The sequence below is a fragment of the Mesocricetus auratus genome, unplaced genomic scaffold, assembly GCF_017639785.1.
Source record: "Mesocricetus auratus isolate SY011 unplaced genomic scaffold, BCM_Maur_2.0 Super-Scaffold_100691, whole genome shotgun sequence".
Classification (NCBI taxonomy): domain Eukaryota; kingdom Metazoa; phylum Chordata; class Mammalia; order Rodentia; family Cricetidae; genus Mesocricetus; species Mesocricetus auratus.
In genome coordinates this window covers 3311373-3336344 of record NW_024429267.1, presented here as the reverse complement: position 1 = coordinate 3336344, position 24972 = coordinate 3311373, and the positions used below count along the sequence as shown (strand labels likewise).

The window sequence follows — 24972 nt, the reverse complement described above, 5'->3', positions numbered from 1 at the left end:
ACTCTTGGTGACTGGTGATTCTGGGGACTATGGTGATACTGTTGCTGCAGTTGTTTTAAAGTCCTTTCCTGGAAGCTTCATCAGAGCCTCGGAGTTGGTGAGATTAGGGTTCCGTCTAGCACTGAGGCTTGGTTTGATAAGTCCAGGAGTTACCTTTTTGGCTTGATCTATAGGATAAATATAATAGTGAAACTGAGTAAGAATTAAACCCAAATCCTCTGCCTAAAAATGGCTAGCCAGGCATGGTGGCACACACTAATCCCAGCACTCAGAAAGCAGAGGCAGATGGATCTCTTGGGTGTGAGGCCAACTTGGTCTACAGAGCGAGTTCCAGGCCAGCCAGGGCTGTATAGTGAGACCCTGTTTCAAAATCAAAAGCATGCAAACAAACGGAAAATCAGGAAGGACTGAACTACACAGAAAACTCACCAAGCTGGCCGGTTTCTTTATTCTGAGGGGCTGCTGTGTCTTTTTTTTTTTTTTTTTTCTTTTTTTCTCTGCCAACACTTACCTCAGAAGAGAGCATGGAAAGGGCAACAGGATAAATCTGTCTAGTGGTTTTTCAGTTTTGGAAAATGTCAAAGGTGATTTAACAAAAGTTGAAGTTGACAAATAAAGCAGTATAGCAGTGAGTCACAGTTTAATAAAAATCAATTAGAGAATCAGTGAGATGGTGCTGCAGGTCAAGTTACCTGCAAGCCAAGCCCAGCGACCTTAGCTCATTCCCTGGGCCCACACGGTGGGTGGAGAAAACATGCTCTCAAAAGTTGACCTCTGACCTCCACAGGTGGGTACACACATCCCATGCATACACTCAATAAATAAATAAAATATAATTAAAAGAAAATAAGTTTGAAGAGATTGTTTTGTTTTGGTGATTGGTTTTCGTGGTTATCAAGGAACCAAGAGATGGTTAGTTGCTTTTCATGTCCCTAGGTCAAAAGTAGCTTCCATTAGAAAACTTAGCATTGCTTTTTCTGCTTTACTAGCCTTTGTGTGTATTTTGAAATTCAGACCCACCCACATTTCTCTGATAAGTGCGAAACTTCTATGATAGGGTCTCTAGGTTTCCATGTGAAAAAGTGGCACATGAAGCGTGGCAGTGTGGCCTTCCGGTTCATTTTGTAGTTTTGTTTCCATCTACATTTACATCGAGGGCCACGTCGTAGTCTACCCTCCTCTAGTTTTCTTCAGTTTTTAATGACTGTGGGTTTTTAAATGGGAGTAGCTGGCCATGCTCTTCTGGAAGTAAAATTATGTCATTTATCAAAGTAGAACTAAACCCCAACTTTGCTCTCCATGTCCAGTATGTCATAAGAAAAGGGAAAGCACATTTTCATGAGGTATGCACAAGGGAAGTCCAGCGCACTGTGCCTGTGATTAGTAGTAACCCAACATCTTTGTCTCTACAGGGGGGTCTTTGGATGTATATAGGAAAATTCCAGAGCATGTCCTGGGAAGAATTGCAGTGGCAGTAAGTATATTGGTTTCACCTAAGAGGATTTTGATTATTTAATCCTTCCAGTCAAGTCTATTCTTCTGTCCCCAGATTCGTCCTTTCTTTCTGTCCTAGTTGGCTGTGTCCTCCTTACCATCCATTGTTTCTGTCTTCCTGTTTTTTGTGGACCAACCTCCAACATAGTTCCTCTGGCTTGTCAGTACTGTGATTGCAGAGATCTTAGTGTCTGGGTTTCTAACTTCATCAAAAAGAAAAGTGTTTCAGGGAACATTTTTCATTATTGAATTTGAAAATAATTTAAATTAGTGAAACAATCTGTGAACAAAATACATTTTCTCTTAAATGGTTTTGCAGTCTTCTTAAGCCTTGGGTTTTAGTCTTTATTTTATTTTTTAGAGACTTTATCTAGGATTCTGTGCCCTTTGTGATGAAAAGCAGTTTTCCTGTCTTCTGTACTCACTCATAAATAGACAAATTATATCATCTAAACTGGCACGATTATGTAAGTCCCAGATTTGAGATTTGGAATAATGTAAGCTAACCGTGTCTAAGAAGAGTCACTGGGTGCTGTAATCGAAAACAATTGCTAAAGTAAAGACGCTCTGTTAAATTAAGTGGTTTAATGCAGAACAAAGTGATTATATCATGTACCATTTAATTAAATGGCTTATTTTCACATTCATTATACATCAAACTGACAACTCAAATTCTTTAATCCAACATGGACACTTATTCAGGCTTAGTTCATTGTAATTCACAGCTTTCCTTTTTTCTTTCTAATTATTGGTGTGAACTGCCCAGGGTGATGCACACACTCTCCTTTCTGTCCGCCTCTGCAGAGCAGCTTCTAATCTATACATGAGGCAGATTAGTCAGGATGCGATCTGAGCACTTAAACCAGTGCTTTAGATGAAAATAAAAATGTTTCCTTTCCCCTTCTCATCTCTGAGGGGAACGGTTGCTTTGTGGCTTTTGGCAGTTCTTGGACTCTGGAGTTTAGTAAGGTGTCTAAACAGGGTGAGAAGAGGCAAGTGGAGAGGCTGGAAAGCAGGGGAGTCTCCGAGTCTTGTGTTCCTGTCCTCTCCTGAACTTGGAAAATGGAAATCCACCCTGTTCAGTGAAGAAGCCTGTTCTTCCCCGGCCTCATCAATCTTGCCTCCCTCCCATGCAGAGCACAAACAAGGCCACTGGGCTTTCTCATTCAACCAGGATGGAAGGTTGTAAAGTGTCCAGTCAGCAGAAAAATGGCCAGCTTTTAAATACAGGGCTTGCTTTTCAGTGATTGAAAATTTTGCAAAATACTACTGTAGCAAGAAGCATTAAAATGAGTGCTAGTCCAGGCAGGGTTGCTGGTTTTTGAATCGGGGACAGTCTCTACAAAACAAGGCCCTTTACTCCGCTTTTGCAGTGCTCCAGGCCACAGGGATGAAAGCTTTGGTGGTAGGAGTAGAAGACACACATTGGACAACTTTGCTTTTCTGACAGCTTTCATAAACTCTGTTGATGCCTGACACTTGTGTAGTACCTTCAGAGTGGTGTGTGTGTGTGTGTGTGTGTGTGTGTGTGTGTGTGTGTATAGTCTGGATAGACTCCAAACATGGATAATCCTTTTCTACTCTGGCCCAGGGATAGTATCTGACACTATGAGGCTCTTAGCAGTTCAAATGCAGTTATCACCCTGAGGGGTGGTCCCTTGTGGCTTGTAACATGCATGTGCACACAGCCTGCTCTGGTTCCCAGTTTCCCTGGTTACTTTTCCTGAGTATTCCAAAGATGGCATCAGTTTCTTTCCTTTGAATTCCTCAGCCAGGCCAAGAAGGCACATGCAAATAGCCTCGGCTCTGTGCGGCCCAACAATGGAATCAGATGGGTCTGTGTGAGTACGAGTGCCAGTCTCTGTGGTCTACCTATGTATGAGTACGCCTCCTGAGCAGCTCTGTAATGTGAGGATGGTTGAGCACGCTAGAACAGTTAGAACGGTTAAATAACTCCCCCCGACCAGTGTTATCCTAGATGCAGGGAGGTCTGCCTCCAGACCCAGGGCTCTTTCACTGTGTTTCCTGAGAAGCTGGCGGGAAGGGGGAAGAGAAGGGATGGAAGGGGAAACTAGGAGGGAACAGAGAGGGGGGAGGAGGTGGTAAGGATAGTGAAGGAGAATGAAGGAATAGTGGAGAAGCACACACACACACAGTTGTTTCAGAGTCCTTTTTCAAGTGGCACCTGAATAAAGATGCTGCTGTGGGGGTTTCGATTGCCTGGGCTCAGCTCCTCCCCAAGCCTCAGTCCCCTGGGACTCCAGGCATGTGCCACTGTGCTCAGCCTGAAGAGCTTCTTGTGTCTCTCTTAAGGGTCTCTTCTCCCAGAATGAACTTCGTTTTCCTGGTTGTGGTAATCTTGCATGTGAGGCAGGTCCACAGACCTGAAGGCCACCGCAGGATGACCGTGTCAGTGTCTGTGAGATGTGGCTCAAATAGGATATATGGAGAGAGAATGTTTTTACCTCGAAGAAATCCATAGAAAGTACCTGATCTTAGCCTCTCAGCTCCACAGGCTTCCGCCCTGTTGTCCACTGGATCGAGCTCCTTACAAAAAGAGTGTCTTTCCCTGTGCCCACATTTATTTCCCTCGTAGGTCTAAAGCAGCGGCACACTGTGCTGTACTTTGAATGCTAATGTTAATGGTGATTGACGTTGTCCCTGAAAAGATGTGCACTTGACATGTCAAGGAGTGAATGACTGACAGCAGATATAAGTACTGTCAGTGTCAAGGCTTTTGTTAGGTGCTTTTATGCAGCCTAGCCTACTGAATTCCAGTGATACCCAGATTAGTGGACATACTCCTGCTCACTTATACATGACTACTTACACACGTTCAAGGGAAAGATCATCTATTTTTGCAGGTGGAGAAATAATTGTTCTTTTTGAATCTCTAACAAAATTTATGGTTTTATCAAATATCATAAAATCAGTATTGTGTTTCTTTTACTACTTTGCAGTCTGAATCTGGTAGGTTGTATCTTGTCTGTGTGTTTTCTGATCATTCGTTTTCTGACGAGCTAGCATGGGTGATACACAGTCTGTAACAGGGAAATCTCACAGTGCATAGCTAAGCTTCTGAGTCAGGAAGTGGACCCCCAGTTCCTCACGCTTTTACACTAACCATGGGGCTCTTCCCACTACTCAGGGAGAAGCTATTTACATTGCTAATGTCTTTTATAAACAATTGAGGACTTTTGTCTTATTTCCATTGATAAAACTATCATAATTTTTGCTTTAATTTTAAATGTGTATTCTAATTTTATTATCATAACATTTATATGTATGTATAATATGTATGTATAGGTAGACACATCAGAGCTCTGTGAGTTCAAGGCTAGCCTGGTCTATAGGGAGAATTACAGGAGAAACCCTATCTCGAAAAAATTTTTAAAAAGTATTCTGATAAGTATGGAATGGGCTTGAGCACTATATCAGCTGTTCCCCTCCCCCTAACAGTACCTTCTTCTAAACACCTGACGTCTTTCAGAATTAACTGACATGGAGTTGGGCTTTCTAGATCTTTAACATTTGGAAATTGCTTTTCTCAGTTGGTATTTCTGGTGTTTACTATTGCTGTTACTCATTTTTGATGAACCAAAGCCTTTGCATGTGGAATCCTAACCCTCCTTTTCTAAAACCATGTTTTAGGTACACAAGCCCCTTAGTTACTTATCATCATGGTGGGTTTTCAAATTACATAGTACTGACTCATCCCCAATTTTCTGTAATAATAATTGCTTTTAAATACTTCTAAGTACATTTTAAGTAACAGCAGTTTGTTTACTGTTTTCTTTTAAATCTGATTATGGATATTAAACCTTGAAAATGTAAGTTTCTGATATGTGCTATGAATAAAACATGCATTTCATGTAACAACCACTTGTATAAGTTTTGAAGAATTATTTATCATTTGTTTGGTGGTACTACAGTTTGAACTTAGGGCCTCCCGCTTGCAAGCCAAACCCTTTACCATTGGGCCACACAGTCAGCTCAAGACTGAAAGATCCTAATGGCAATTCCTGATTAAATTTTCCACATAGAAGGTAGTGATTGCAGCCTATATAGTTCGGGTCTTTTTCAGAATTTCATTCTTAACTCTGGTAGTTCTGGTAGTTAAAGAGGAAGAGGAAGATGGGATGGAATTTAATATTGTATTTTAAAATTACAGAAATGTTTTGAAAGTCGTATCAGGAGTTCCCATAGAGCCTAGGCCAGAACCCTCCACTGAACAATTTGACACCTCTGGCTGATGTATCTTTAGAACCCTCCACTGAACAGTTTGATACCTCTGGCTGATGTATCTTTAGCTTGGTCCAGTGCTTCCTCTTGTTTTTTCACACATCACTTAAGTTTGCCACTCAGGGCCTGGAATCTTGATCAGTCACTTTCTTCAAATGTTCTTGGGCTAGAGATGTAGTTCATTGGTGCAGCACCTGCTGAGTGCACACAGGCCCTGGGTCTACTCTTCAGCATTATCAAAAAATAAAAGTAAAAAATTTTCCTTCATCATAAATAGCATGACTTTTGAAAGTCACCCAAGGACTGACATGAGCGATGGCTCAGCAGTTAAAAGGACCCAGACTTAGTTAGCAATTCCCATGTGGCAGCTCACAGCTGTGTGTAACTCCAGTTCTGAAGACATGGCACATACATTCTTATAGCCTCCATGACCACCAAGCACACCTAGCACACATACATTTATGCAGGCAACCACTTACATGCATGAAATAAAAATAATAAAATCATTTTTTGAAAACTACTCAGAGGCTGAACATGGTAGCACACTCCTTTAATCTCAGCACGTGGGAAGCAGAGGTAGGTGGAATTCTCTGAGTCTGAGGCCAGTCTAGTCTACAGAGCGAGTTCCAGGACAATCAGGGCTACACAGAGAAACCCTGTCTGAAAAAGCACATGCTCACACGCGTGTGTGTGCGCACGCGCATGCGCACACACACACACACACACACACACAAATATTGAAGAATTGTTTTAAAATCCTTGTTTCTCTTTTCTTTCCTCCTAACCTTAATGTAGCACCTCTGAGGGTTTAGCATGTAACCTTCTGGGCTATTCTGTGCCACATGGTCATTCTGACTCACCCCAGTCTTCAGAGTGCAGTTAGCTCACTAGCAAGAACTATAGAACTCTGCAGTTGGTACCCCCAGAGAGCCCACACAGACAGGAGTGTATTCAAGAGGCGAGTTCAATTTGATAGTGGTTAAGGGAAAATTTGTGGTGGATTTGTTTAACTGTGGAACATCTCCTATAATGTCCATAATTGTACTGTTTTTCTCTTTCATCATTTTAGGTTGTTAAAGGCCTTACCTATTTGTGGAGTTTAAAGATTTTACACAGAGGTATGTTCTGGGATTTACACATGGACTTATTGTGGGGATGGAGGAGGCTCTGCAATTACCTTGATTTAAAAAACAAAGAACAAAAAAACATTTCAGCCAACTGATATGACCATTAAAAAGTGATTGTTTATATATGTTACTTTCCTTATTTTTCTCCCTCTTATTTCCATCATTTCAGCCTGCTGATATGACCATTAAAAAGTGATTGTTTATATACGTTACTTTCCTTATTTTCTCCCTCTTATTTCCATCCTTTCAGATAGTTGATATAACCGTTAAAAAGGCTATGGTTTGTAAATGTTACTTTCCTTATTCCCCCCCCCCCCCCCTTATTTACATCTTTTCTGCTTTTTTTTTTTTTCAGTACAAACTAGGGAGTTACATTTTTGTGGATCACATTTATCAGACACACAAAACAGATTTTGTACTATTTGAGAATGGCAAGCTCTATGTTACTTAACTGTAGGTTTGGCCTTCCCCTTCCCACAGTTCTTTAGAGAACTGCAGGTGTCTGTCTGAAGACATTGCTTCCTATTCCCAGGAAATGAAACTTTAGACAAGGCCAAGTCAGACATGGTCACTTGTTCTGGTGACATGGAAGAGAATGATCTGGTAACTGTTGCATGCTACAGGAGGAGCCTCCTTTTGTTCCCAAAACGTCTGAATTCATGTGAAGCAAATTGAAAAGAGGAGATGGTAGCAAAGCCAAACCACACATTCGACTTAGTACACGTCTGCCTATCCTGGCTTGTGTACATTTGAGGAATGCAGCAGGGTATAATGAGAGTCGATTAAGGGAAAGGGGTTTTGTTGTTGTTGTTTTGGGTTTTAATTTTTATGTTTTCGACTGTTTTTTTTTTCCCTAAAAAAGGACTAAAGTTTTGGAGGGAACTCACCCTGTCTTCAGCTGAAGGCTCCTACCCAGCCTGTGTTCTTTGTAGATGGTCTCAAATAGCCCCATGCTTCCGAACGTCTTCATATTTTTTAAAGAGAATATCTGCATTTGGAAAGCATAGTGTTCAGTTCTTGAAGGCATTTGTGCTAACTGAGTAGAATCTTAGCCAGTCCCCTATCCTCCCTAGCCATGTAAAGCCATTGTGTTTCCAGAGTATAAATGCTGCCAGAGTGGTTGGTGGCTGAGAGAGTGAGCAGGGCTGGGTTAGTATCATCTCCCTGGGTATCAGTATGTGAACATATCTGGTGAGTAATGAGTAAAAGGAAGGGGACATTTTAACCTGGTTGGCAGCGCTGCTCTCTCTTCCATGTACTTCTGCCCCTGTACAGCACCCATGGAGCCATTACAGCCCGTGCCCGGTACCTAGCCTTTGCTTGCCTTTTCCAGACGTCTGCTATTCATTTGGCATGGGATCTAATGAAAGGCATCAGTTCTCAATAGCAGAGCCTTCATTAAAAGGAACGTGCTGTGGAAATGGGAGTGTTGTTATACATTGAAACTTAGGATTGGTCTGTACTCTGTTCAGACAGGATCATTCTGAACTAATGAATTCTCTCTATGGTGGATATGGTGTAACTCTGGTGGATAAGGAAGTGTGCCTCACATATTTCAAAACAACTTTTCCTTTCCTCTTTAAATGACAAATCATACTGACTAAGTGCTGTACGTCTAGAATTTGTGTTTCTAAGGTGTTTGGGTTAGTCTCACCCTGTTTGTGAGAAATGACCAGATTTGTTTGTTGAAATGACATAAGACATGTCTCAGATGGATCTGCAAATAAAGCCTAGGGTCAGATGACCAGGACAGTTCTCCCGTGGTCCTTTAGGCAGGCACAGTTGACCAGAGCTCTTGCAGACCAGTGTACACTGCGCTTTTTGTTTGCACCTTGGGCTCAGAAAGGACTTTCGGTATGTTGTAGAAGATGGTTGTGGTGCCTTGGCTTATTGCCGATACAGAGGTTTCCAAAGTGAATCCTGAGTCTTTCTTCAGGTTTTTCTGATCTACTCAACATCCATAGTAAACCTGTTATAAAGCATTACTGCTGGAGGTGTCTGTGAGAACAATGGGGCTGGGTGGGGTGCCTCAAGCCCTCTCCAGGGACTTCAGTTTGAAGTACTGTGCATCTGCCTAGATAGAATGGTGACTGTGTATTCCCTAATAATGGAAAGTGTGCTGTGGTAATACACCTCACACAGTAGTCTCACATGTTTGGCCTTGGGGTTGCATAGCTATTCACAGAGGCTTTTGCCTTCTGAATGTAGAGTGAAATAAGTTGGAGCCCTGAGGACTTTTGTAAAGGGCTGCACTGACAAACTTAGCTTAAATTGAGTAGGTTTTGTCCATATTTAATAACTTGGATTTCATAAAAATAAGATTAAAGATGCCTTTTTATTTACCAAAAAGCTATTTAATTTTCTCCTTGATTAAAAAATTGTAGCTTTTTAGATGAGTTCAATCAGGCAATTAAAGATCAGAGCTTTTAAGTTCAGCTAAAGCAATTAAGTAGGTAATATAGTTGTTTATACACTTGTATATACGCTCACTACTGTTCCTTCTTACACACATAGATTCATTTTTGCTTCCTCTGATTGATGATGGGAATACATCTGAATATGTGTCACATTGTCAAATCAAAGCGGGGTCCTTTTATGGAGGCTGGGGAGTCTGGTCTAGGCTGTGTGAGAAGACAGCCAGCAAAAAGAAGACGAACAAAACACTAATGAGTGATCCGAGCTGTTCTGCTTTGTGTCGGTCTAAGTACTGAGAACCTGTGTTCTCCTCTGATCAGTAGAGAATTATTAAAATGACATTACTTTACACTCAGGAACACACACTTCTGAAAATGAAGAACTAGAGACGTGTTTTCTTGCCTGATACAAAAGAACAGACTTCTCCCATGTAAATAGCTTAGTTTGGTGTCCTGGGTTTTAACTACGGAAAAATAGATAAGTCAAGTCCAGAGCTTTTTCTCTGTAGAACAGAGTGAAGTCTAAACAAGAAGCGGCCACAAACCTTTATCCCTCAATGCTTATTAGTTGTGTCCCATTAGTTTACTCGACTGCACATTATGTCACTTGGAAATGGTGGAATCTGGAGCTCAACAGCTCCTACCCAAGCTGGACCACCAAGGGTTCTATTCAGTCAGCTGTTTCTCTTGTTTAGCATTTTAATATTGGGGATGATAGATGTGAGAGGTCTTTGTATATGATCAAATGTTAGTCCTATAGATGGATTTTTATTATCACTATGAATTAGTCACTTCATCCAGTCAATAAGAATACCCCATTACCAGATCCAGCCAAGGAGAGAATTTATTGTGCTTTGTGATACAGGGTCAAAAATGTCCTAATTCCTTTTTCTAAGCTAAAGCAAATGTGATGCCATCACATGAAGATATACTTATTTAAAATGTTTGAAATGCCTATGAAGATTAAGTACTGTGGAAAAGCTGTCTTCGTTGTCAGATATAAGTGAGCTCCCTGTGAGCGCAGCCTGTGCTGCCCGTGAGTAAAAACAAAGGAAGTGAACAGTGAGAATATGTGCCGGGCCAGATCCGACATTCCAGCAAACACTGCAGCTTAACTTCAAAACATACATCACCACTAATGAGGTGAGAGCCCTGCATATTAATAAAGCACGGCTCCAGTCACAGCCATCATTACCCACATCAAACATAAATACAAGATTAACACCTATGCCATTTCTGTGGGAAACGTGAGAATGCCCTGGCAGCAACTGCTCTTGCTTTCCCCGAGGATAAAAAAGGAATGGAAGGGTAATGCGAATAGAGCTTAGATTAAGAAAATAAAACCAGCCTTCATCTGGGGCCATCATACAGAGATGCAGAAAATTATAGAAACAGAAAGCTAGACCTCTGTACCCCAGAATACCATTCTATATACAAACCTTTTACGTGCTTTCTCAACTAGGAAAGCTGAGCATGGTGCATACCTGTAAGCCCAGCCCTTGGGAGGCTGGAGCAGGAAGATTGTGAGTTCAAGTCAACCTGAGCTATAGGTGAAATACTGTCTTTAAAGGGGCTGGGGCAGCTTTTCAGAACACTTTTTGCCCAGCTAGATCTCTGTTTAAAGGTAGAAACTTTTGTCTGTGACCAGACCACCCTGAATGGACCTGATCTTATCTGATCTCAGTGAAAAAACAAGCCAGCTCTTACAGCATCAGCAAACACACTAGAGGTCTTATTTTCTCTGGTGTTACCGTCCTAAAATTGACCACACCTGGACTTCTCCAGGTGCTGCCTTTAGTTAGGGTCTAAATTAATGCTAGTTTATTCCATAACTATTTATTTCTTACCTGTGTTCCAGGTGTCATTGTAAGTGCTTGGGAGATGTCAGTATATGCAACACCAGTTTTCTACATTATTAAACATATTTTAGCAGGATGGATGAAATGGCAAAAAAAGAAAGAAAGGAGGGAAGAAAAAAAGAAAGATTCATAAGCAATAACTACAATAGCAAATACAGAATCTACTAGAAAGTAGTTTGCTAAAGGATGGAAGAGTTTAGAGGTCCAACACTACAGTAGCATGGTGGGCTTGTTTCTTTGTTGTTTACAGAGAAGACGGTTGTAGATGAAGACTTAGAGGAGTAGAGTTAGTCAAGCTAACACACGTGTATTTCTGACAGCATGGCCTAGCACCTCCTCTCCTAGATAATTACACAGGAGAAATGAAGTATGTGCCCCGCAAAACTAGTGGGCAACTTTTCCCAATGGCTTTATTCATAAAAGATGCAAATTGGAAACAACAGGTAAACAGGCAAGCACTTCATGGTGCAACCACACAGTGGGGTGTGACTCTGAGGTAAAGTGACTGAACTTCTGTCCATGCAGCAGGATGGGCAAATCTCAGACACTGATGAGACTCCGTTTAAGCAGTAGTCTGGGAAAGGTAGGACTGAGCGTGGAAAGCCTTAGTAATTGAAGAAGGAAGGGTGGTTGTAAAGCATGAGGGGAACTTAGAGGAGTCAGGCTTCAGGGAACCAGTTGTGGGGGGAGTGGGTTGTTTTGTTTTATTTTGTTCTTTAAGGAAGGAAGCAAAGGAGACCTTTGCTGAGCTGGGGAGTTGCTTAGTCAGTAAATTGCCTGATGAACAAATTTGAGGGCCTGAGTTTGGATCCCCAGCTCCCCTGTAAGAAGACAGGCAATGGAACAAGGCCAGGACCCCCATAGTAGGGGAGACAGACAGGAGAGGATCCCTGAAGCTCCCTGGCAGCCAGACTAGCTGTATCAGTAAGTTCCTCAAAAAATCAGCTGGACACCTGGCAGTAGTGGCACACACCATTAATCCCAGCACCCGGGCAGCAGAGGTAGACAGATCTCTTGAGTTCAAGGCCAACCTGGTCTACAAAGTGAGTTCCAGGACAAGTGTATTTACTCACTGAATCATCTCACTGGCCCTAATAAAGAATGACATGTATGGTCACAACTTGGATGAAAAGCAACAACAGTATCTTGGGGTGTATTATCTTGACAGAACTGTAGATTCATAAGAAATTTCCAGAAAAGCATGTGCAGAGATGTCTCACAAAAGGCATCCTCCTGAAAAGATTCTGAGAGGACCAGAGGCTGGTCATCTGGGAGAGAGTAGCCAGGAAAGTGCTAACCTGTGTCATATAGTGGCCAGTACCTTCTAAATGACATTAATGCAGCCTGCGAGATAAAAACTGTAAACATATCCTACTCCAAAATTATTGTGTATTATGAGAAGAGAAAAAAAGAAGTAAAATCTTTGAATTTCTTACAAAAGAGCATTTGATGTCAAGGTCAGAGGGTTCAAAGCTGTCTGGGTGTGTATAGAGCTGGGATTTGTGGCAAGACTAAGTAGGAAACTAAATTACATTCCCAAGAGCGATTCCATACTGGTGGGGCATTGCCACCAATAGAAAATCAACCTGGTTGATTTAAGTGATTTATAATGAACCATAATTTGCACAGTGCTTCCATAACAGCCTCTTCACAGAGACTAGACAGCTGGAGCTTCAGTTCAGGTTATAGGGAGCTCAAGTGGCCCAAGCCCTATTTCTGCTTCTGAAATATTAGAGGTTTTTTGTTTTGTTTTACTTTGTTTTTTGTTTTTCAAGGACTGGTTAGCATTTGAGCGATCCAAGTCAATTTAAAGAAGTCATCCCCAGTTGGTTTTATGTCTCTGAGGGTAATGACGGGAGAACTGGGCGTGAGCGCCTTCTTCCTAGTGCTGGGGCTGCTTAGTCAGGCGGATCTGGTAGGGGATGTTTGTGTTGAACAAGTATTAGTGGTGAGAGCCACGATTAGACCTTGGCGCCTGTTTAAATATCCTTTAAATGTAAGCGTTCATTATGTGCCAATGCTATAGTAGATCGTAACTCATGAGCTGACTTAGCCAATTAACTGAGGTAAACAAACTAGTTTAATGAGTGAGTTGTTGATTTTTCTCCAGCTCTGACTACGCACGTGAATATCTCTAGAAATCGAGCCTCCTTGCTTTTGTTGGTCATTCATTCTCTTTATTTTGGACTTACAGAGATTTCTGTATGCATAATAATGGATTTTTAAAAGATAAATTCTATACATTGCTACTTCAAAATGTTCTGTTTAAAAAATGTGCCATGACTATATAAAGAACTTTCAAAACTCAACAGAAAAAAACAAAAATATCAGTCCAGGGACATGGAGTTGCACTGGTCACAAATAACCACATGAAGAAGATAGCCAGCCCCAGTGTCCTCTAGAGAACACAGCCCCACACTGACATGAGACACTGCTGCATACCTATGAGAATGGCTACAGTCAACAGCGACACTACAAATGCCAGTGAGGCTGCAGAGAAATTAGGTCAGTTGCTAGCAGCCGTGAAAGAGGTGATAGTCCCACTGTTGACTTTTCCCAGAAAACTAAGCACACAGCTGCCCTTATAACTCAGAAATGAAGACTTAGGTCCACACAGTACCTGTATACACATGTTCGTAGCAGCTGTGTCCACATTAACACAAAACCAGAAACAACCTAGATGTCCTTTGACAGGGGAAAGGCTAAATGAACCCTAGTGCATTCATACAGTGGAATGCTGCACAGTGGCAGAAAGGAATGGACTGTTGTCAGTACACTGGATAAACATGCAGAGAATTATTCAGAATAAAAGAGGTAGTCACAAATTTGCTCAAGTTTGCATTGCATTCTTGAGTGATAAAGCTAGAGAAATGGAAGGCAGATTGGTGGTCTCTAGGGGCTGGGGAGGTAGGAAGGAAGTGGTAAAAAGGAAGGGAGCCTACCTATAGAGGGCACAGTGAATAACCCTTGTGATGGGGATGTTCACCAGCTTGAGAGTAGTATTAATCCGGTCCCTTGGTGGGTATATTATACTATAAAGTTTGACAAGATGCTACTATCATGGGAAAATGCATAGAGGCCAGTGTGGTATGTCCTTGTTTCATCCAACTACATGTGAGTCTGATTATCTCAAGACAACCGTCTTAGTTAGGGTTACTATTGCTTTGATAAAACACCATGATCAAAAGCAAGTTGGGGAGGAAAGGGTTTATTTGGTTTACCCTTCCACATTGAAGGAAGTCAGGACAGGAACTCAAACAAGACAGGAGCCTGGATGCAGGAGCTGATGAATTGGCCGTGGAAAGGTGCTGCTTACTGGCTTGCTCAGCCTGCTTTCTTATAGAAGCCAGGACCACCAGCCCAGGGATGGCAGTCCCCACAGTGAACTGGGCCCTCCCCAACCAATCACTAATTAAGAAAATTCCCTACAGGCTTGCCTATAAACCAATCTTATGGAGGCATTTTCTTAATTGAGCTTCCCTCCTCTTAGGTGACTATCTTGTGTCTAGTTGACATAAAACTATCCGGTGTAATGACATTTTAAAAGATGTGTATAAATATGTGTCTAGAAATATTATACATAAATATACATGCATACATGCATGCATACATACATACATACATATGTGAAATACGGGTTTTATTCCTCTAAAACCCTTCTGTGCGGGTTGGGATTAGAACTAAATTTTGTGGTTGTTGTGTGCTTTGACTCACAGATCATTGTGCCGTAGACACATAGGACTCGTCCAGCTACCCATGGAGGGGCAATGCACAAGTCCCACAGTTGCCTCTGAGTTTTGTCTTCTAGGAAATCTAAAGTTTAGGAACTCATCAGAAGAAGAGGACCACCTGTGGAGGATGGAGGCCACAGGATGGCTGTGTACCAATGGTTATTTGTTGGATAAATGAGGCAAGTCATTCTCTGGGATATTTTTATCCTGGAAGTTGCTGTAGTGTGGCTTACTTCAAAGTCACCCTGAGTGAGGAGTGGATGACATTCTGAATGAGTGTGTTTTGTTGACATGAGCACAACCATATCAAGGACCCCAATGTTTTAGACCCGTGAGACTAAGCAAGCCTTCCTCAGTCCATGTGTGAGTGTTTATGAATGATTGACGAGAAGCTATCCGCCACAGTTTTCTTCTCCTGGATGCTTAAAGGCTGTAACTGCCCCTATAGAGATTAGCCAAACCTGTCTTGTTAGCTATGTACAGCTGTATAAAATTAATTTGGAGTATCTGTGCTGCTGCTGGTGCCCTTCATCAGAGGGTGTGACCCAGTTAATCCCAACTTTTCTGTATGTGCCTCTTGTTTTCCGTCATCCCAGTTAGGTCAACCCCTAAGGATGAGTATGGTCTCAAAAATCCCGTGTTGTCCATAATAGTATCAAAAGATGAGAGATTTGTCATGAGGTGGCACATTCTGCCCCGTCCAGTGGACACACTACTGCATTGGCAGACTCCAAGGGCATGGTTGAAAGTCAGCACTGTGGAAATCAAATCTAGTGTTTTGCTTCTTGAGAAATAAATTCCTTTGTATTAGGGCTAATTGTAGCTGTTATTACTGTAGTCAGTTACTCAGTGTCCACTGAGGGCTGCTGTAATGGACCTTGTGAATATAATTTGTATTTAGTCTTCATGACAGCCTGTGGGGAGGTGTCTGCATCTCCATCTTTAAATGAGGAAATTGATGTTCAGAGAGGCTCACTGACCTGATCAGTGTCCCAGCGGTCTCATGCAGGAGTTGTAGGATAGGACTGAAGGGTACATTCTGGTTCTGCCCCTTAATTCACCAGGGGTCGGACTCTTCCTTCCCATGAGGTGACGACATTGTGTCTGCAAGTGTGCAGAGCAGGATAGTTATTAGTAGCTCAAACCATTGCTCCTCAGAAAGAGCAGCTAGAAGTTGAGAAAGCATGACTAGAACGTTCTCCATGCTTCTCTTCTACGTGTCCTTTTCTTAGAGAGAAATTCAGCTCATTAGAAATGGAAAGACACTCAAGGAAAATATCTACATCAGTTTCTTTGTGAATTGCTTAAAATTACCCAGCAAACCTGGTACAAGAGTCTGGCTACTTAATGTGGTCAATTGGGGTTCATCTAAGGAAGATGCAACTTGTTGAGGCCAAAGGGTTGCGTCAGAGGAACATGTTTGTGGCACCATGACTGAGTAATTTCACTACTTTGAGTTTTGATTTCCTCGTCTGTCAAGTGAGGCTACTCATTACTATCTCAGGGTTAGAGTAAGAGCAAATGAAACAATACATGGCAGTGATGACTTAGCCCATACAGCAAGTGCCAAGTGTTATCTACAGTAATTATTGTGTCTTCCTTTCAAGGATTTACCAACATGTGCTGCTCCACATCATTTATTCTGCATCCCATATCTTCATCCATTTCTCCTGCTAAGGAGCAATAATAGTTCTGAATCTTCATTCAGTGACATCTTAGACTTTTCAGGGTGATGGGAGAATGTAGTCTCTCCAGACTCCCAGGAGTTCATTCTTCCACAGTTAGTGTCCCCATACATGGACCAGGATATGTGTAGACCCCAGGAGGGACCTGAGATCCATATCTTTAGAAAAAGTTTTTATTTACTATGAAGGAATTAGGGGAAGAGGGGGACAAACCTACATCAGTAGCACCACAAAACCAGAAATAAATAAAGATTGGAGGAAAGGGGAATTGAGAGGCCCAGACATGTGTCCTTAATATTAACCTTACATAAGTCTACTATTGACCAGCAATAAGGGAAAGCCATACATTGTGCCTCCTGCAAACTGAATCACAAAACTCTAGACAGTAACTGCCACTTACGATAACTAATGTGCTTTATTAGGGCCTGAGTGAGAACAGCAGGTACAATTAACTACAGTCTGTGGTGACACTGCATTCCAGAGTCATCTGCACACAACAGGAATGAAGAAAAACCACCCTGAAATATCAAAGTTCTTCTAAGCACTCCATCACAGAATAAAGGGCAGTCATCCAAGTATTCTTGCAAAAGCCCTAATAAATAACTAGAGAGATATAGCGAGTGTTGTCTTTTCATCAGACAATTAAACTTAATGAGGAATCCTGGTGCAGGGCTGGGAGAGATTCTGAGAATGGAGACCTACTCAGTGTGCTCCCTGGGTCCTGATGAATGAAGAGTAGTTTTATGGAGGGAGGACATCAAAGAAAAGTTTAGTTCTGCTTCTGACATGGTCTCCCAACAGAGCTGTGTGGCATATTTTGTAACTGACTAATGTTTCCTTAGGAATTTTGCCATGTGTGCTGGAGAGATGGCTCAGTGGGTAAAAGAGCTTGCCACCACACCTGATAGCCTGAGTTTGATCCCTGGGACTCACATGGTAGAAGGAGAGAACCCACGTCTGCCAGATGTCCTCTGACCTACTACAAATGCACTATGGCACATGCACCCCTGTGCTCATGCATGCACACACAAGATAAATAAATACAAATAAAAACAATTGTACCATGCCTGCTTTTAAAATAACCCAGTGTCTTATCAAGGGTTTCTGTTGCTGTGAAGAGACACCATGACCACCGTAACTCTTATAAAGGAAAACATTCAGTTGGGGCTGACTTACAGTTCCAAAAATTTACTTCATTGTCATCATGGTGGCATGCATGGTGGTGCTGGAGAAGATGACACACCTAATAGTGCCACCCCTGTGGACTTATGGGGGTCAGTTATATTCAAATGACCATACTCAGTGAGGTGACCCTAAAAGACCAAGCACGCCAATGTTGTAAACACACAGTGGAGATCAAAAGGGGAATGAACAGCTCACAGAGGTCGCCGTCCATCCGTCCGTCTGTCCATCCGTCTGTCTGTCTGTGTGGCTTTCCTTCTCTGACAAAAACATACACTCTATACAGAGTCAGTTTCCCCAAAACTGCTCTAACCAGAAGTCACCTCTTTAGTCCCTGGGCAAAGTTTAAAAGCTGTGTCTGGAGCAACCCTTAGGCCCTGACCCCTAATGGTATGTGGGGCAGTGCTGGCAGGGGACGCCCTGTGAAGAGCTACAGCCAGCACTGTCTTTTGAGGGCTCAGCCTTGGTTAACAAGCCCCAGCTTACTGCTGTTTGTGCAGCTTCTGTAATGGCTAATTGATGCCGTCTGTGTAAAGATCCAGTTTCCTGTGTGAGGCAGTTATGGGCAGCAACATGAGTCGTGTTGACATGATACCAATTTCCACAGTCAATTTGGTCAATTCAGTGGAAGGGGAAAAAAATCAGGCCATCCTGAAAAATCAGTCTGAACAGTTATGGGAGGTTACTGAGGCAGCTGTGGTTGCCTGACTGAGTTTTTCATGTTTGAACCAGTTGATTTTGTGTTTTGTAGGCATAGCCTTGGACATTTGGGAAAATATATACAAAATGGCACAGTAAAACTAGTACCTTTTTAAAAATACTAATAAATAATAATCATTGTGGTTACCCAGGCTTTATTTTTTTTTTTAGTACATACAAGTTATAAAGAGGAAGTAGCCATTGTACCATTTATATATAATTAAAGGTGGCTAAGTGTTGTCTCCTACCTTGTCACAAGTGGAAAGTGACTACAGTGGCTGGAAAGTATCTACAAAACTATGGATTATCAACAAGTTTTCTGGGAAATTGTACTGCTACTGATAAGTTGTGTTTTGAGAATTCTTAAAAGTAACTTTATTGATAATATTGTTTATAAACCATGAAAGACGCCTGTTTTAAAGATGTGATTCAAAGGGAGCTATATAAATCCATACTATTACATAACTACTGCTGTAACATAGTCCTGGAATATTCCATCACCCTACCCAAAAAAAAAGTCCTATACCTGTTCATAGTCCCTGTCACAGCCCCTGTGTTTATGTCCCCAGTCCTTGTCCCCCTCCCATCCATCCCCAGGCCCTGTCCCACTCTCTAGAGAACACTAATCTATTTTCTGACTCTATGGAGTTGCCTTTTCTGAACAAAAATAAAACCATGTAATATGAACTGTTGCGCTTTACTCTTTAAGGTTGATCTATGTTATTACATTTGTCAGCCATCCATTTTTTTTTTGCAGAATGCTATTATATTGGTATTCCATAGTTTATCTATTCATTTGCTAGTGGAGGGAGGGACATTTGTAATTGTATATGTTTTGGAACTCTTAGGAATAATGCTGCTGCTATTCGCATACATGTCTTTTTTAGTGTTGGTGGCTTTCATTTTTAAGGTAGCTTCTCACCATGTAGCCCTTGCTGGTCCAGTACTTGTTAGGTAGCTCAGGCTGGCTGCAAACTTGAGGCAGGCCTTCTGCCATTACCTACCAAGTGCCAAGATTACAGGCATGTCTGCCCTGTGCAGTGTGCATATGTCTTTGCAAGATTCCATTTCTTTTTATTGAAAAGACACCAGAGAGTGGAATTGGTATCTGATTTTAAATATCTATAATCACAGCCATTCAGACAATCTCAGGGTTTAAGAACTTGACATTTTATCATCCCTGTACAGTATGCAGTCAGTGTTACTACCTGGGGTTTCATGCTTTGCTAGAGACAGGGTAGCATTGTGATCACCACGTTTTATGGTCATTTATTTGAGACAGGCCCTTAAAATTGCCCAGGCTCCAGCCATCCTCCTACCTCAGACTTCTGAGTAAGTGAGACTACCTAACTTATTAGCCATATGGCTTATGTTTAATTTTTAGACACTTTAGTTTCTATTCATTTATAGACTCCTGTAGTGGGGGAAACTTGTGTGCTCCTTGAAATGATGCAAGACACCATTTGTGAACTGTAGCATTCTTCCTGTTCTGGGTATTTTTTTTTTCTTCAATCATTTAAGCACTTCACTTTATTGGTCAGAAGTGCTGAGAGCCACCCATCATCTCCTGGACACTTCTGCAGATCACATTCATGACATCATCATTAATAAGTCCAACTCACTGGGAAGTCTTGTTGAGGGGTTGGGGAAATACTTTGACAGGAGACACATGATATGACTGGATAATTGTTGGTTCCTCTGTGGCCCCAGTGGAACAGCTCCTGCCATTCTTAAAGAGGCTTGCTTCGAGCTGGAGCTGGCATAATGAAGGTTAATCTCACTTAGCATTTGGGTCAGGCACAGCACTTCAGACAGTCCACATCCTGACTTCCTGGAGTGGGGATTGTCATAGCCAGCTCAACAGAAGCTCACAGTATGTATAGTCATTGAAGTGTTGGGAACATTGATTCACAGACTGTGCATTATGCATTGAGCACTAAGCTCTGTGCCAGGCAGTGCTAAGCACAGTCTCACTAAAATTCCACACCAGTTTTGTCACTATGGGAAGATGAAACCTGAGGATATATCCAGATACAATCATATATCGGCACAGTTGGGTTGATATCTGATCTTCCTGCTCTCAGAATGTTGTCAATGTGAGTTCAGGGTGGTCTGAAGATTCAGTGAGACTGTACTTGTCTCTGCTCAGAGGCTTAATGACTTGTTTGGTTCAGTCCATGTGTAGGGCTGACTAGCAGATCTTAGATGAAGTCCATCGGCCACTTTGCATAGAACCCCTCTGCTTCTCCTGAAAGGATCTACATTGTTTCCTAAAAGTCCATCATAGCAAGTGATCTAGAACACCAGACATTAAAATAGGCCACTTTGCATTCACCTTTATCTCACTTTCTCCAGCATGATACCGATTTCTTGGAAACCAGCCTTGGAAGCAGGAAAATGAGCAAATGACATCTCATGCTTAATGCTAAAGGGGTTTGGAATTGGTTTTCCTTTTCATTAAAGATTTTACATGGCACTAATGCAAGCATCGCCTTCTTCTGAGGTTTGAAACAAACCCGTAATTCCAGGCTTCTAATTCCTCATTTGTATTTTCTTTGAGAAGATGCCTCAGTTAAAATCAATGCCCTACCATTCATTTAAGCTCCCTTGCCTTCAATAAAACTAATTGATAAACCCTAATAATTAATGGCCTGATTAAACCAAAATGACTCACATCTGCCCTGATGGTTCCTATTTATAATCAGTCAGCTTAATGACTCATCTTTTCTGTGCTTTGCTTACAGAAGGCAGGTGCGGTATGTCGAGGTGAGCTGAAGGGAAAGCTGCGAGCCTTCTGTTGTTTCTAGTTTCCGTTACTTGACATTACATTAAAACAAACACAGATAGAACTGTCTCCTCTGAAGTAATCTTTATGCCCAATCAGATGTCTGTGACTTTTTGGAAACAGAGAAATGATCTCAGTATTGCTGGAGCTCTTCCTGGGAGGCATAGAATTTACGTATGTGATATGAAAACTTGATGTAGTAAAGGCAGTGACTGTATACTAGGCTTCTTGATAGCTCAGCCATAAAGTGGATTATGTGTACAGCATAAAGGAGAACAAAAATCAAGGAAGCTCTTCTTGGCCAACATTTAAAGGGATCTACCTTCAAAGCTCTAATGTAATCTCCAGCTCTTGTATCTTTTTTTTTTTTAAGATTTATTTATTATGAATACAACATCCTGCCTTCATGTATGTCTGCACATACCAGAAGAGGGCGCCAGATCTCATTACAGATGGTTGTGAGCCACCATGTGGTTGCTGGGAATTGAACTCAGGACCTCTGGAAGAGCAGTCAGTGCTCTTAACCTCTGAGCCATCTCTTCAGCCCCAGCTCTTGTATCTTTAAAACAGTGGTTCACAACATGTGGGTCAAATGGCTGTTTCAGGGGGTCACCTAAGACCATCCTGCATATCAGATATTTACATTACTTTTAGTGACAGTAGTAAAATTACAGTTATGAAGTAGCAATGAAAATAATTTATTGGGGTCAACACAACATACAGAATTGTACTAAATGGTTGCAGCGTTAGGAAGGTTGAGAACCACTGCTTTGAATGATTTGCATTGGCTTGTGCTCTAAGGTCAAAATAACAAGTAAGGAACGAAAATAAAATTCTTAAATGAGGACCTACTGAGATGCTCAGTGGATAAAAGCACTTGCTGCCAAACATGACAACCCGAGTTTAATCTCTGGGATTCACATGGTAAGAGAAAGTTCACACACACACACACACACACAATTGCACGCGTGCACGCACATACTTTTGCATTCACGAGTACTGCATTGCACTGCACTCATGAGCTTACGGTGGTTGCCTATACAAGATCAATCCAGCATGGATAGAAGGGTTCACAAAGTCCCAACTTCTATCTGAGGAGCTATTGGCAATTGAGGGGGCCCGTTTTCTTCAGGGGTATGGTCCCAACAGATTACCCAGGCAGGATTAAAAAAAATTTAAGACGTGAAGTTGGGAGGGGCACATAATCAGAGGGGAGTAGAGAGGGATGGATATGATCAAAATACATTGTATTTGTGTATAAAATTCTCAAAAAATGAATTAAAATGTAAAATATATTTAGAGGTTAAAAAAAAGGAAAAAGAGTCTCTTAGTGTAATGACAGATGTGTACCTGAATACCAGTCGTCAGTCTTCTTAAAGCAAACAAACACCAGTCTTAAAGCAAATGTAGCAGCAGATTTTGGAATTTATAATGTGTGGGGAATGACAAACTGGTAATGACAGGAGCCACTCAGTGGTTGACCAGAGCTGAAGGCCAGGGCAGTGTGGGCTGCAGCAGAGCACAGATGGCCTTGAGGGGTGATGGAAATAACTCCTGTCTCAGTTGTGGTCACCTGGTGGCTACATTTGCCAGACTCTCAAGCAACATGCAAAATGGTTACAGTGGAACTTTTTTTTTAATGAATTAAAGGACTCCAAAAATTAAAGTGAAATAAAAAACAACAAAAATTCTTGACATATTCTTAACTTTGCAGATGTTTACTCAGAAGCAAAGAGAAGTGGGTTCCTTTGGTCTTTTCTCGATGCTCGCTTGACTAGTTTCCAATTTAGTCTGAGATCGAGCCTAAAAAGCGCCAGGTTTTAAAAACACAGCCTGGCCGGGCGGTGGTGGCGCACGCCTTTAATCCCAGCACTCGGGAGGCAGAGGCAGGCGGATCTCTGTGAGTTTGAGGCTAGGCTGGACCCACAGCCTCCAAAATAATACAGAGAAACCCTGTCTCGTAAAAACAAACAAACAAAAAAGCACACAGCCCGGCTTTGGAGCCATTTGGTTGCATGACTCACTGTATTTATAAGACTCATACTGTTTGTTGAGAAGGGAAATGGCAGAGAATGCATACGCTGTACTTTGTCTCCTGAGCAGCCTTTTGGGGTATATTAACAGCCCTGCATAGCTGTGGGTACACCTGCAGAGGCCCCAGGCAGGGTCTGGCTTGTGTCTCTCACCATGTCTTTACTGATGAAGTAATAGTAAGTATTTGCTATGTGAACATCTTTAAACAACTGTGGACTTGTCTCACAATGAAGACTCATTTAGGAATGTTGCAATTCTAAAGAGTGTCCCATTAAGTCAAAGATGCGCCACCATCTCAGGCCAAATGCATGCCTCTGGCAGAGCAGGCCAGTCCACTCAAGGAGCCTCATCGTTCACCCTAGCTTCTACATGGTTCCTGTGTCTACCAAACACCACTCCAGACATGGAGTGAAAAGTGTGCCCTGGTGGAGCTTTCCAACCCAGCAGAGAAACAGGAAGTGCAGATTCCTGTGTGAAGATACAGGTGTCGCTAATGCTAAACACTAAAGAGAGAATTAAACCAAGGAAAGGGGAGGGAGCTGTAGGCTTGTAAGGCTGAGTTACACAGTAACATTTAAGCAAGAATTTAAGGAAAATGAAGGAGTTAGCTACCAGTAAACGAGGGGGCAGAACATTCTAGGCCTAGTAACCACTAAGCAAGAGCGTGTCTGGCAGATGAGCCAGAGTGGGCAGAGCGGGAGGTACAGAGGCGGCATCAGCTCATACTCGACCCTGGAGTCTAACAGGAAGGCCTTGTGTTTCTGGTTGATTTTGGAAGTCTTCAGGGAATGGGCAACACTGGCATAGGTCCTAAAGAATCACTTTGTTGTGTTAAACAGGTATTATAGAAATATAAAATTGGGGACATTGGTTCAGTAGCCTCTGGAGGAATGCATTCAACTGGTCTGGCAAGAAAGTTTCCTTAATGTCAAGTTGTTTTATAAATTCTACTTACTGTGCTTTGGAAATTTTCTACTTTGATTTATAGTATTGACAGTTTAAAAAGCACTGTTTTATCCACTGTCTCAGCTAATCCTTATAGTTTTTCAGTTCTGACAAAGTAACTTATCTCCCTCCAGACCTAGAAGCTAAAATGTCACAAGCCAAGTCCAAAGTCACATGGCAAGTTTGTGCATGGTCAGAAAGACGGAAGTATATCTCTGTCTCCACCTGAATCCACTGACTTTGTGAAAAGAATCTATTGTGTTCTGATTATGCTTGAAGATTCTGCTTGTAAAGGGGCATTTATGTTAGTAAGTTTAATGTCTTCATAAAACATCTCCCAGTGAGCAAGACCCTGTGTGAAAAGGGAATAGGTATGAAGATGTGGGAAGCATATTCCAACCCTGTGAATTCATTTCTTGTGGTGATGACACTAGAGAGTAAACGCCTAGTGAAGTGTGACATGCTCAGTTCCAGACAAGTGCTTCAAAGGAAGTCATGATGGTGGCCTGAGAGGTTAGTGCATCAGGGAGGGAGGTACTTGTGGTAGCCATATTAATCCTAAATTCCAAACATAAGACAGTAGATGATCCAAATTTAAACTATTCAAAATTGAGGGCCTATAATAAGAAGTTGATTTGCAATATAAAGCCAGGTTAAGTAGAATTTAAGATGAGCTTCAGTTTGGCAAAGGATAGCTCATATGTCTCTGGCTGGCTATGCCATGTCCTACTGAATACTGAGCACATTTGAAAGTTCAACACAGAACCAGGTGTGT

At 41.8% G+C, this 24972-nt stretch overlaps 1 protein-coding gene across 6 annotated transcripts in view; it reads left to right on the top strand.

The window, feature by feature from the left end:
• Map2k5 (mitogen-activated protein kinase kinase 5) overlaps window positions 1-24972 on the top strand; it is a 226839-nt gene that overhangs the window by 92610 nt on the left and 109257 nt on the right. For all 6 annotated transcript variants that reach the window (XM_021230404.2, XM_013117467.3, XM_021230405.2 and 3 more), the window contains 2 exons: window positions 1413-1474; window positions 6806-6854. In XM_021230404.2, the coding sequence (XP_021086063.1) occupies window positions 1413-1474; window positions 6806-6854 (111 nt within the window). The remainder of the gene's footprint in view (window positions 1-1412; window positions 1475-6805; window positions 6855-24972) is intronic.